General features: G+C 33.5%; 1 protein-coding gene across 1 annotated transcript; it reads left to right on the top strand.

Moving 5' to 3' along the window:
• Positions 1-5,887: 5,887 nt before the first annotated feature.
• Positions 5,888-7,878, top strand: LOC113732762 (histidine-containing phosphotransfer protein 1-like). Its single transcript, XM_027258711.2, has 6 exons — positions 5,888-6,187; positions 6,291-6,421; positions 6,539-6,607; positions 7,108-7,179; positions 7,351-7,423; positions 7,501-7,878. Exons 1-6 carry the CDS (start codon positions 6,125-6,127, stop codon positions 7,546-7,548), a joined length of 456 nt encoding a protein of 151 aa, XP_027114512.1. The 5' UTR covers positions 5,888-6,124; the 3' UTR covers positions 7,549-7,878.
• Positions 7,879-14,650: the final 6,772 nt, after the last annotated feature.

Raw genomic sequence — 14,650 nt, 5'->3', positions numbered from 1 at the left:
AAAGTTTACTATTTCCTGATAGAAAGGAGCCTAACCGAAGGAATTGAGACACTATATCGAGATGAATGGCTGATCTGACATAGCTGGGAAGACTGTCCTCCGACGTGACAACCCTAAATGAGACGAAGCTAATGCATCAACAGCCGAATTAGCCTGCCTAAAGACATGATGCAGATAAACTCCAAGACCCGATAGCAGAGCCCTTATCAGTCGCAGCACATTGCAAAGAGGCCAACGTGCCAAAATATCAGACGAGACCATTGTAACTAATGATTTCGAATCCACCTCGGCCATAAACCCTGTGAAGTTTCTTTCCTGGCAATAGATCGAACCAACCAATAATGACATATTAGAAAAACTAACTTGTCAGCAAAAACAAAAATGACAATAGGTTCAGCCAAAAACAACACTAGTCTCCCCAAACTCCTTGTAAAAAGCAAAAACTAACTTGTCATCATGAGACCGTAGAAGACCTCTGTTTTCAAACTCGGACCGGATCGGGCGGTCGAACCGGGAACCGGCCAGGTAGCCGGTCCGAGTCACATTAAAAAACCGAAAATTTAAGACCCGGTCAAAGCCGGTCAAAAACCGGATTTGACCGGGAAAAAATCGATTTTTCCGGTTCAACAGTAATTTTTTTAAAAAAATTTTCAAACTTTTTAATATTATGTTTTGGCCCCCTAAATTGTTAAAACTTATTGATATACCTCAAATATTTGATACTTTATAAATATTGTCCTAAAATTTGATGTTATTTTTCAATTAAATTCATAATTTTAATTCTAAACTTGTTAATATTTATTAAATAATATAAATTGCTACTTGATTGTTCTAATTTCTTTGTATTTTCTTGTTAAATATATTTGAAACATCAAATATATATGAATATACCTTTATTAATATCAATATATTATTAGATATTATATATATAATATTTTAATTTTTAAATAATTTTTATTTATGACGTCATCCGGTTCGACCCCTATCGACCCCAGGTCGAACCCATTGACCCCTGACCCCTGACCTCGGCCGAGTCGCTATCCGGTCCGGTTCTGAAAACATAGTAGAAGACCCCCTCCAATTGCTCCAGAGTCCAGACGAAGTAACACTAGCATTCGTATTAAGCTTAAAGGATTGTCCAACTGGCTAGGAGATTATTTGAAACATTATTATTAGGAATAATTAATCATGGAATTGTAATATTTTTTAACATGTGATATATGTGAGATGCAAAAGTATTTGAAATGATAAAAAGATGATTGAAAAACGTGTCTGTTGTGATGCAAGTAAAATAATATTTGAAGTAAAATTGATATCCAATCACACTCAAATATTTTATGTACATGATGTAAATAAAAGAGAGGCAAATTTCTACTGTCGTCACTCCTATATCCCCATTCACCCTTGGACGCCCACATTTTCTATGGCCACAAGCTTGAAAAATGTTGGCTGCGCATGCTGAATGAACAGCCATTTTTGCTGTACATTTTTGTATCCATTAGGAACGCCCATCATAATCTATTTATGGCTTTTATGCTGTGGTGAATGCTTAGGATACCTACTCAATCCTAAAATGCTGTGATGTTTTGGCTTCGAGTGGTGTCTCCTACATTAACTGGGTCACATCTTCTTTCTTTGGTGTCCCATTAGATGCCCTTCATATCACACCAGTAGCAAGACTTAACATACAAACACCAGAAGTGGTCCCCTAAACTCCTGTAGTCCTATATCTGACTGGAGGTACAGAGTCATTAATGGATCTCTGGCTATCCATGAATCCAAGGCCTCTTCAATGGAGGGATTTTTCCTCCTAGGTAAAGGGGTAGAAAAGATACTTACATGTGCAAGACCAGCCATTTTGTACTCCATAACTTCTTAATGGTCTTAAAACATTTGCTAAATTGGGTTCATTTGTTTTTTTCATCGGATGTAAAAACTAAAATTATGTAAATTCATCTTAAGACTAGATACCACTTTCAAGCTTACTTAAAGATGAAAAAACATGAATGATCTTGAGTTGTATTGCTTGAAGTACTGCTATGTAGCTGTAGTTTTCAACACTAGTGAAAGGAATGCTCCTTCAGTTTCTGTACAAATTCCCTGAGAACTTGCACTGTAAATTAGGAGAATTATTTCTACTAATCTCATATTACGTGTATCCAAGATAGGTTTTTTTTTTTTTTTTTTTCTACTCAGGGGGTATCCGGGCTTCGAGTATGCCGGACCCGACTAATCCCCCTGAGACCCGAGAGGAGAGGTCCCATTCCCTCGAATCGGTAATCACTGGGACTCGATTCCTGGTGGGAGAGAATGGACAATGGGACCTTAAGAGGCTTCCTGTGACCAATCGAACTGCCCAGAAAGGCTACGTGTATCCAAGATAGGTGCTCCAAACAAACTTGCCATTTACTATTCACTCAAATCAGTGGGACAGTGGTTACTACATATCAAAGGATGTGGACATAGGTGAGTTGGATTGCAAATTTGGCCTCAGTCAAAATTACCCACATTTCAACTTCTTTCTAACTTGTTAGGTTGCAAGAAACAGACGGAAAAATAGAGGGATTGAAGTAACTCTTTCACGAAAAGTAAAAGATGACTATTCGCAAACAATCCCTTTTTCTTTTACTAAAATGGCTGATCGCTCTGTGGTGTCAAGAAATGTATTTCACTTTTTACTCCCTTACATTTTCTGAAAATCCAGAAAGTAGTCTTTTAGACTTTAAAGGTGAGTAATAAAACAAAAGAAAAAAAAGTTGGACCACCTAGTGTTCTTTTCTGTAGTAAATCCTGAAGAGGGACTCTTGCACATTCTTTAACATTGACATGTGAACAGAAACAAAATAACAAACACAAATCTGTAAGAAGAGTAATGAGACCAAGTCAGAATAGTACTGCATTTGCTGTCAATTTCAGGGTTGGGATTTGGATTTGCAGCCAACTGCTCTAATTTGCATTTGCATAGGGAGTTATATCCATAATCAGAATTGCTGTCATCATTCTGCTTTGAATGCAAAATGCAACCAACCCTTGTGGCTGACTGGCAGGCATTAGCCATATGTGTAATATGTCCCCTACACAATTCACTCAACATAAGACACGTTCTCACTTCTGACAAAACTACAGAATGTGAAGATAAAAAGTATCAACACCAAAATGAATATGATGAAACTGAAGGGTTTAACTTTACACCCTGGTTGAAAGTGTCAAGCCAAAACCAGATGCTGCTAGTGGCCTTTGGGGGGGCCATCTTATATAGCAAAAGTCCCTCTCAGGATAAGTTAAATGCCAACCGCTTAATCCATATACCAAATACCAACCAACCAAAACATAACACCAATAAACCACAAAGGAAGCTAGCTACCAAAAGATTAAAGGCGTTTTGTGAAAATGTCAAGAGATAAGATGAAAAGAAAGAGTAGGTAAACGGAACATAATTCATGTCTGTTAAGAAATTGAGTTGATGGTGATGGAAGTTCCAGAACATTTAGTATAGAATCGGTTTTTAATATAATTAGAAACGGTTCTCATCTGGAACTGGAACTTAGCTTACGCAAAAAAAAAAAAAAAAAAAGTTATTCTTGGATCAAAGTGTTTAGATTGCACATTGAAAATTGAGTCCGTGAAGTGACACACATTTATAATGGATCAAAATGTACTGTTTGTGTAAAATCAAGGACTTCTAAGTTTATGCTTTAAAATATAGGGATAATTTCAGAAACCTCCCCTGAGGTTTCTGACAATTTCACTGACCTCCCCTGAGGTTTCCACAATTACACTGACCTCCCCTGGCAGAACTTGGGACCCAATTGCTGACATCATATAATGCAAAATTACTATTATACCCAAGACATTTTGTGTTATTATAGGACTAAAATATGATAAGGCAGATGGTGTTTTTGGATAGTATTGGATTGCATTTCTATTTATTTAATGTATGGTTATGAAATTTGTAATGATATTACTCTTGGATTGCAGTTTTGGTTTGCACCTTATTACTGTTAATGTTTTATAAATGACTGTTTTAGTTCTTGGATTACACCTTACCTCCAAAATTTGGGAATTTACCCAAATTTTCCATTTTCTAATATTCCTACAAATATGCAAAATTATGCATATCCCTCAAATCTACCCAATATTAATGTTTTGTTAAACTCTAAATAACAAAAATATGAAATATAATATTTAAATATATTTTAATACACACAAGTTGGACGGGTAACTAGTGTGTCAGAGAGTTGCCATAATCTCCTTAAACCCGCATGCGGGTTTAAAGAGTATTCGGATATTCTCATATGCACCTATGCAAATCGAACCAACCGGATATCTTATCCGTATCCCATTTTTTTAAATAAAAATCTTATAAATTTGAAAAATAAAATCAAATTTAGATGTATTAGGGTTTTAAAAATATTATATAAGTGATAAAAATTTTATAAATTGTAAAAATAAAATCAAATTTAAATAATTAAATGTTATATTTGCATAAGAAATAATACAATAATCATAATAATGATAATACAATAATATTGGTGTAATAAAACTGCCATTAATTTAAATATTTACTTATAATGCCCAAAGAGCCTAATTACCAATTTTTTCTTCTCGCGCTCAAATATAACATTAACCCGCATGCGAGCTAACCTTGAAATAGAAAAAACACAGAATCCCGCTTGCGGGTTTCAACGTTATTATGCAGGCGGGATTTTAACCTGCTTGCTTGTGAACATGTACCACATTGCTTTGAATTTTTGTGACAAGAGGAAAGCTTTGTCTGATGAATGTATTTGTGAAATGACCTGAGTGGTGGTAGATGGGTTAATTGGGTCGGTTGCGTTACCCAATTGTTTATATCCATAAGTAAAATTTTATGATTCCCATACCCATCCCCTCACTTTTTCTTATTTATTTCTGATTTTTATTAGTTTTCATTAATTCACTAATATAACTTGTACACCTACCTTAAGGGCATTTATGGGAACAAAATTTCCTCTCTTTCCTGAAAACACTTTTTTATGTTTACTTTTGTGGTCATGGGCTGATTTTGTTACAAAATCAGAAACCTCAAGGGAGGTTAGTGTAATTGTGGAAACCTCAGGGGAGGTCAGTGAAATTGTCAGAAACCTCAGGGGAGGTTTCTGAAATTATCCCTAAAATATATGTGCATTCTTAGCAAATGGCATTTTAATGTAAAAAAAAAAAAAAAATCTCCAACTTGATTTAGATGTATTAAGGGTCAAATAAAAAATTCAACCAATTAGGTTGCAGAAAACACTTGATTTACATTTCTTACTCACCACATTATATGTTCGAGTATTGAAAAGACAAAAATTCACTTTCACAGCATTTTAGTTGTTGAATTTTGCCGTAAAGACAGAATCTGCCGAAGAAAATCTTGGAGATATGATGTGACATAGTTTAGCACGCTTGGCAATTCATGCCCATACCTCCATGTACAGACAAATTAAGACGTTGGGAACTAAAATTAAGAGAAAAAATTCTTAAAAAAAAAAAAAAAAGTAATGTGAGAGAAAAAGGACAGATAGTTTGCATTTTAATTGAGAGTTAATTTTATATATATTGTCTGACAATCGTATATATATAAAATTTGATTTCAAATTTAATATAAAATTAATTATTATATATCCAATGATGGGTTCATGGCTTCAATTTGCTAAAAGGAAATAGTTAAAAGAAAATGTTAAACAAAGAAGTGGTGGCATGATGGCATCATATTCTGGATCTTGCAAAACAGCTTTTAATATTTCGAACTTCGTTGTTGCTACCGAAACATTATGAGGTGAGACAGAGAGGAAGGAAGGAAAAGAACAGAAAACAAATCCGGGAGAGAGTGTGAAAAAGAAGGGGTGGAGACAATCCTACAGACACAGAGACAATACTGGATCAATCATCAATGTACTCAGTCCCCTCAGTTCATTGAATTCATCATCAAATCTTGCCCTGCCCTCTCAGTGTCTTGAGCTTTTCCGAGAAAAAAATAAAGAGCTCCAAGAGGAAAAGTTCATATTAACTTATACAGCTTATATATATAGTCTTCATTCAATAAGCTTCCAACCACTACTTCACAGTACCTGTGAGCTTCAGTTGCAAAGCCAGAACGAGAATGGATGGTGTAATTCTGTTGCAAAAGCAGTTAGTAGACTACTCAACCTCCCTCTACAAAGAGGTAAGCAAGCATTTTAATCATTTGGATCATTTCATGATTATGCCTTCCTTCTTTGATTGGATCAGGTTATTCTGATTATGATTTCTGTTTTGTTTTTGAAAAGGGATTTCTTGATGATCAGTTCAAACAGCTTCAGCAACTGCAAGATGAAAGCAATCCAGATTTTGTGGTTGAAGTTGTGTATCTTTTCTTTGAAGATTCTGAGAGGCTTCTCAATGAACTCTCCAAAACTCTGTAAGCACTACATTTTCCGGGCGTTTTTCAATGGTTTTGCTCCTTCGCTTGTTAACATATTCAATGAGGTTCTATTTTCTAGCAGATGTTTGCTAAATCTGATGTTTCTTTGTGTAGGAGCCAACAAATTGTGGACTTCAAGAAGGTTGACGCACATGTTCATCAGTTGAAGGGTAGCAGCTCCAGGTAACATTTGCTAGTTCTCATGTATTTATGGATTTCCTTCTTTAAGTTCTCTGATCCTTTAGAAGTTCAAGACAAAGGGTTGTGATTTTTTGATCTACACCTTCGGCGTGAAATGGAGAGGAGTACTGATGCATCTTCAGTTAGTTCTTCTGCATCTGTGTCTGTACAGTAATTGTACCTGTTCAAACCAAACTCTATACATCAGAACCATATGTGACAAAAGAACTGTAGGCCACTAAATACATCTAGAAAAATTCAGTCCTCAAATGATGAATTTGAGGTACTTTTCAAGGTTTTCTCTACCACTAATGCTGAATTATCTGAAATGACATTGTACTCATCTGACTCTTTATTTTGGAGAAATTAAGGAATAAATTTGGTTATTTTGTAGAAGGCCAAAGGACATCAGATAATTTGATCTCTTCAACAATTTCTTTCTTGATCTCTTGCCTTCCTAGTCATCATTTAACTGAAGAAAATGAACTTTTGTCTTTCTGCAGCATTGGTGCGCAAAGGGTTCAAAAAGTATGCATTGCCTTCCGTAACTATTGTGAAGAACAGAACACTGAAGGGTTAGTTTTTTAGATTAGTATTGCTTGTCCTTACTCTTAGCAGCCCACAGAAAAACTTTAAGAGAAAATTTTATTGTTTTTGAATTTTAACAGCGACCATCACTTAATGTTTACCAACGTTTACTCTCAATGATCAATGAACAGTGGAACATAAAATATATTGATTTATAGGTGCTTAAGATGCCTGCAACTAGTAAAGCATGAGTACTCCCTTGTGAAGAACAAGCTTGAAACAATGTTCAAGGTAACCATGTGAAACCCTTTTTTTTTTTTCAGAATTAATAATTTCATGTTTACAATTATCATATATTTTTCTATTAGCTGGAGAAGCAAGTTTTGGGAGCTGGTGGATCAATTCCTATGCATTGAGATCTACTGAAGTTATCAATTTCATTGTCCAGAATAAACCAAAAAAAAAAAAAAATCAATGCCTGTAGCTTGGCTTCTGAAGAGTTTTTTTTTTTTTTTTTTTTTTAAAAACCCCCAGATACCAAGAGGGGTCTATCTATGATGTTTTAGAGATTGAGCTGAAGCTATATTGTGTTGTTTCAAAGTGTGAGCAAAGAGAGGCAATGTGAATAGGCCCTTGCAAGTGCTTTTCTCTAGATTACAAGTTGTGAAGTTTTGCTTGCTTTTTCAGAATTTCAAGTGCAATTCTTGATTTAAAAAAAAAAGAATATTGCAAAGATGTTTGTAGTAGTTCAAGGACTGTCTCAGTATTATTTCTACTTTCGTTGTCTTTATTTCCTCATAGAAATGCATGTGGTGTCCAATCACAGAATGAGATGATTTGTGTGTTTTAACTACTTCCTGCATGTGCATGTCATTTTTGTATGCCAACTTCTTGTCTCATCCGGGCTTGTTAAAAAGCTGGTTGCCTTGACTGTAGATGTTCTTCCAACTCTTAAATACAGATTAACTTTTCATGTAATAAATAGGTAAATTTACCCTTAATAGTCATATTATGAGATATAATTTATAAATATAGGCCACTGGTATTGTTCTTGCATAAACCCTTTCATTTACTAGTTGAATGCAGCATTAGATTTACTTTTTTTTTTTTTTTTTTACTATTCCCTTTGTTCCATCTACAGTTTGAAGTTAATTTCAACTACTAGTACAAATCAACGAGCTTCATTATTTGTTATCCATCTATTCAGAAAAGGAATCTGAGGTTAACTTAATTTGTACAACAGATGGCAATTCTTGGTCCAATATTTGAGTCAAATTTGTACATCATCATCTTCAGTTTTGCTAATATCTTACAACAAATGATTGCTTTCCTAACTCAAACAAGAACTCCAACTTATGTTTCCCTTCCATATGGTTATTGCAGTCCTATCATTTATAATTCGCATCAGTTAATTTGGATGGACATTCAATTTTTACCATGTTGGCTGAAAGTATTTGGATGTGAAATACTACAAATAAATAGTTGTCATCATTAAGAATTGCTTTAATAATTTCCTAACAAAGTAAATACCTTTTGGTTTATGTAGTTTGATATATATTCTAGACTTGCACAAACAGTTTATGAGCAAGTCCAGGCTCAAATCAACACCTAATAATTATTTCTCTCGTATCAAGATTATGTGTGATCGTATTAGAACAGCTCTATAGGTTATTAATTAAATGAATTATCAACAAAAACATAAGTTAATGAGAATATTCGTTCAAGGTTTAGATTCTAATTTGGGGAAGGATATTGAAAATTCTTGAAAAGATAACAGACAAAAAGTTGAGTTGTGCATAAAATATGTCCTAACTGGTTGTCTGCTTCTTGTAAAATTTTCTATGATCATATAAAATTCTTAGATTCCATCTTGAAAACAAACAACTAAAAGCCCCCGCAAAAATAGAAAAGAAGTCCAAAACGAATCACCAGAAAATGGAAGCAAAGAAACGATAAAGTCTGATTTTATTTGTACATTTCCAAATTAGCTATTCAAGTTTGCAGGCCATGCGGGTTCTAACAAATTTTTTTTTTTGTTTTTGTTTGTGTGTGAAATTTTGGGAGTGATTCATTGATTAAAACTAATAATCTCTTTTCATCTCAACTACCAATGGCTTCTAAAAATCTATGTTAATCAGCCAACCTTAATTATGGAGTAGCTTGTCCTCGGAAGTTGGATATTATTTAAGTACTTACTCCATAATTTGGTTTAAGTGTACATTGAATCTGCTACCTTCATAAAGGTCAACTGTTATTATTTGGGATAGCATGTCTCCCGGTCTGTTGGTTGGTAATGTGCTCTAGAAGCTTAAAAAACCATTAAAGGGAAAAGTGCTCCTCAAATTATGCAACTTTGAATTAATGAATACGATTGTTTAGCTGTTTAGTGAGAATCAAAGTCAAGAAACCAATCTTTTGGTAGATGAAAATGGATGGTGGTTTGGTTTAGAGGGTTCTAACTTCAAAGGTCTAGAATGAGAATGACAATTCCATTTGGTTGAAACTTGAAAGGTGAAAATATATGTAGTGGTGCAATGTTGAGAATCATACATTTCTCTTTTTTTTTTTTTTCCTTTTAATGCCTACTTTCTGAGTATAGTGGAGCTAGCTAAGCAAAAAAATTAAAAAAAAAGGAAGATTAACTTAAGTTACGAGAGAAAAGAAACGAAGAAAAAAAGACAAAAATGTATTCGACTATTGGGATTTTTGGAAAAGAATAGCAAGAAAAGGTTATGAGCATTCATTTGTTACACTTCCACAAGCGTAATATACCATTATTACACTTGTTTGATGGACAAAGAGAAGAATTTATAAGAACTACCATTGAATAAGAATCATTTTCTCCCCCACCCCCCCCCCCCCCCAAAAAAAAAACTAGCTTAAATGTTGATGGCATTACAAAGTTTTTCCTTTCTCTTTAAACCTTTCTTTTATTCCCATTTGTTTCTATCCAAATAAAATGCTGGTTTTGCTTGTTTTTCCTCGTACACTGTATCGATCAAAGGAAAATTTTATTACCTGTCAAGTTTGTTGTGATATTGTTATCACCTACTAACGTTTGTGGTATTGAAAATATTACGCTTTGTTTGGAAAGTAATTTTTTTAAAAAAAATTGTTACAATTTTCATGAACACATTTTTCAATCATTTTTTTACTTTACACATATCAAATCGCTACAATAATATTTCTACAAAAAATCCAGAAAAATGCAATCCAAACAAAGTTTTAGTTTTGTTTCTATATATACATATACATGTATATGTATATAGACACACACACACATAAGGTATCCTTGTTTCATCTATTTTGTGTAATGCAGAGTTGGAAGTAGTTCATATTGATGCCTATAGGCATCTTGACATTGAAACAAAGCAATTTGTATGACCGTAGGTCTACAATTAATGACATTTGTATGTATTTGACTCATATTTGGAATCTGATTATAAGTATATTATGCAAAATCAGGAAGCCCGTGTGCAAACAGTTAAGGTTACAGCTCAAACTGTTGACTTAGATTAACATCTTTGGACAATGTATATAGTCTTTAATCTAATCTATTGAATTAACCAAAAACAAGAAACAAAAGAAAAAAAAAATAAAAGGCAGCAAAGTAGAAGCCCTTCAAGTTAACAAGTTGCAAATTTAATTCCACTGATTTGTGCATTATAGTATATGCATAACCAAGAAAGTTCAAGCCCTAAAGCCCCACCTTAGTTTGAAAATGGCTTCAAAACATTCCAAAAATTTGGGTAAAGGTGGGAGTGAAAGGTAGAAAGAGAAGATGATATCAGAGGCGAAATGCATTGAGATCTACGCCAAGCAAATAATTAAGATTGGAGTTTGACAGATTCAACGAAACTGAGATTGCAATATGTGATTTAGGATAATAAACTACATATTGGTTGTCTTACACTCTATTTGTTTATTCTTCTAACACATGCATGGCTTCTTGCTTTGCTTGATAACAAAGAAAAAAATAATGTACCTTTCTAGGAATTTCTTTGGGATCATTTCAAGGTATAATTATATTATATAGGATGAGATTTCATTTTCAAGATTGAGATGGATAAATCTCAGAGTCATATTGGTCTATTTACCACAGAATTTGCACATGATCCGGTATTTAATTTTAAAAATAGAGTAATTTCCACTCGATTTGATGTGCCCGATGAACTCTTGTCTAAGCATATATCTGAAAGCAATTTTCTTCATTGCTTCAAAAGGGGGAATTTGCAGTTTGTTAAATTTGCTAACAAATTAAACCCTCAAAAAATTTTCTACTTATACCTAGCCTAATTTAGCAAAATTGTGATCTAGTTGGTAATAGGAATGGCCAAAAAGAAATATGCATTTGTTTATGAGATGAGCCATAATCTTCCAACTAGGAAACACAAAACATGTATATAATATATGGTTAGAATCATCTTTCTTGCATATATGTACATCAAAAATGACAAAGTACACGAGTAAGTAGTGTGAAAGATTTTCTTGGCTACTTTTCTTTGAAGAATTCTTAACACTATATTGTTTGGATATTTCGAGAAAGAAATGTTTCTTTACTGATATTCTTATTTCGGTAAGAAGGCCAAGATTCCATCCAAAACTCCTACGAATATGGTGTGCCAAAATACTAACAAATTGCGAAATGAAAGAATTCATCCAAAACCGTACCTAATTGAATCAGCATTTTAATTATTTCTAAAGAAAATTCTAGTCAATGTAATTGAGTTATATAGTTGCTTAAAATCCTAGAAATTTTCTTTTTTGAAAAGAAATCCAAGAAAATATCTTAGGAGTATGTTTTTAAAAAAAGAAATAAGAAGCTACAATAATAAGATGTTATAGTTTTTGTTTTATCGTGGTTCTAGAAAAATGCCAGAGAGGAACTCCACAGAGGGGGTAAGTAATTCGTATGGAAAGCATTGCAGTACTCATGACCCTACCAGACATCACGCCTTCTATCTGTCTTCTCAGACACTAATTACACAAAACCCCGTGCCGATACCACGCCTTTGAAAGCTTGAATGACCATCTCATGGAAGGCGTTAAATTTTGCATAAGTTCAAGTACCACTCCTCCCAACGGCTAAGGAGTAATTGTATGTTTCATACCTTCAAGATGACACTTATTGCATCTTCAAGTGCAAGGATTCATAATTAATTGCTAAGTGCTCATTAATCAGTTGCTTAAGATCAACTAAAATGATCAACAAAGGTCAAGTCATGTGTGTTTTAAGAATAATCTCTCATTAAGGAGAGAATGTGAGGATCCTCATACTTTTTCTTTTTGTCCCCTAAATTGAGACAGAATCATGCCTCTCATAATGAGTATTCTTGTATGATAATTCTGCTCAAGCAGCATTTAATCCTGTGATCAGAGTAGGACTTTTAGAGATCTCTTCGTTATCAAATTATAGTTGGGAGTAGGAAGAATGTGAGAGTGGGTGGAAGGGTAAAATTCTTTTTTTTTTTTTTTTTCAAAAAGCAGCATTTAACCTTTCAGATTACAGGACAAGAAATACTAAGAGTCTGTTTGATAACATAAAAAAGTGCTGAATCTGAGTTTTTTCAGACATTTAGATGTTTTGATTGTTTGATAAATGAAAATCTATTTGATGAATTTGTTAAGTAGTGCTGAACTTGTATGTATTATTTTCAGCACAAGAATCTTAACTACATGCTTAATTCTGATAAGAATCAATAGAATTACTTCAATTACCTTATCTTATCTACCAAATCTACCCTTATTTGTTAATTATGTTCAAAATTCTTATCTAATTAAACAATCTAATATTCTCTATGTAATGATTTTCTATTTCTTTTTTCTCCCATTTGAACGATTTTCACATCTTCTCCATACTCCTCATATAATAAATTTCATCTTTTATATTAATTTGATTTAAAAATAAATATTGTCATTTTTATACCTAACATTTTTAACTAGTTAAATCATAGGTTCTATTTCTTTTTTGGATGAAAAGATATTAGGGCAAATTTGTCAAATTTAACTTATTAAGCATTCAGTTATAAATATTTATCATATATTTTTTTTAGTGCTTAAAATTCAGCAAATTAATTGTTTCAGTATTCAAATTTCAGAATTCAGACTTCAGAATTCAGATTCAGTTCCTAACTCTAGTCATGATTGGCGTTAATGATTTTTCATTAGTGTTAATGGGCACAAGGGTTGGCCTACATCAGACACCAACAGCCCAAAAGCAGATCTGGGCCGTCTGAGCCTACCAAATTAAAGTGCACCGTTATCTGGAGGAATCTGGGCACGTGGTTCATATTTAGATCTTCAAATATCCTTTAAAGCATGTTCCCAGACCCAATAAGTTCGGCCCAGATCCACACGGAGACCAGCTGGCTTGCGAATCTCTTTACCAGATCCAATCCCTTTTGGTATTTTGACCGAGGAGAGTTTGTTCTAGTAGTGAAGGTTAAGATTTTAAGAAATAAAAATTTTGTACTCTAATCACCTTATCACCTTCCTTCAAAGGGAAAAAAAGTTCTCCTTATCACCTTCCTGCTTCTGAATGCTTAGATTTGATGGGAAAAGAAAACCAAGTGAGAGAAGATAATTCTTTTCTGATGTTCGGGAGTTGTGGAGCAAATTGAAAAAAAAAAAGGAAATGGAAAGATTTGGATGGATCACTCTGGCAGCTATACTTAAACAACAAAAAACTTGGAGCAATTTTTATAAAATTTTTTAAAATACCACTTTTATACCTAACTGTTTATTAAACAAAATTTTATTGACATAATGTATGCAATATCATTTCATCTTTTTCCTAAACTCCCAAATAACATCAAAACTAAATATCTTCTTTTCTCTCTTTTTTTCATAACTTCAGAGCTTTCTCTTCTTTTCTTTTCTATTCTAAACTCCCAAAGTAGTTGTAAATCTCACCCCTCCCCTGTTAGAAATTTTTTTTTTTTAAAGCAGACAGGAAAAGTTTATGTACATTGGAGATATAAAACAGCAAGAAGAAATCAAAAGTACCCACAAAGGGAAAGATTGTGTAACAATATGTATTCCTCTGAATGGTTTGATCTTTGTGGTACATTTCATCTTTCAAACCAGGTGTTTTTGTTCTTCATTAAAGCAGAGTTTTCGAGTACCTGACATATGATTGGATAAATCTTAACATACTGAATTCGTATTCAAACTTAGGTTGTGTTTGGATTGCATTTTCCGTCATTTTTCATGGAAAAATTACTGTAGCGATTTGATATATGTGAGGAAAAAAGGTGATAGGGAAATGTGATCACGGAAAACGACAATATTTTCCGACGAAAACAAGCAATCCAAGTGCACATGTTAATATCTAACTAGTTTGACGCTTCAGCGGAACCAAATCTTACACTCAAGACCATATGGTCTTTGTAACATTATTGTTTTAGTTGCACATGTTAATATTTTCTGGTTTGAGCAAATTCCCAATATGGTCATTTCCAACAGTGATAGGTACCAATGGGAACAGATGAAACTATAGTGATCCCACAATTGTAAGAA

The sequence above is a fragment of the Coffea arabica genome, chromosome 2e, assembly GCF_036785885.1.
Source record: "Coffea arabica cultivar ET-39 chromosome 2e, Coffea Arabica ET-39 HiFi, whole genome shotgun sequence".
Taxonomy (NCBI): domain Eukaryota; kingdom Viridiplantae; phylum Streptophyta; class Magnoliopsida; order Gentianales; family Rubiaceae; genus Coffea; species Coffea arabica.
Note: the sequence above shows the minus strand (reverse complement) of the source record. Positions and strands in the feature narration are given on the sequence as shown.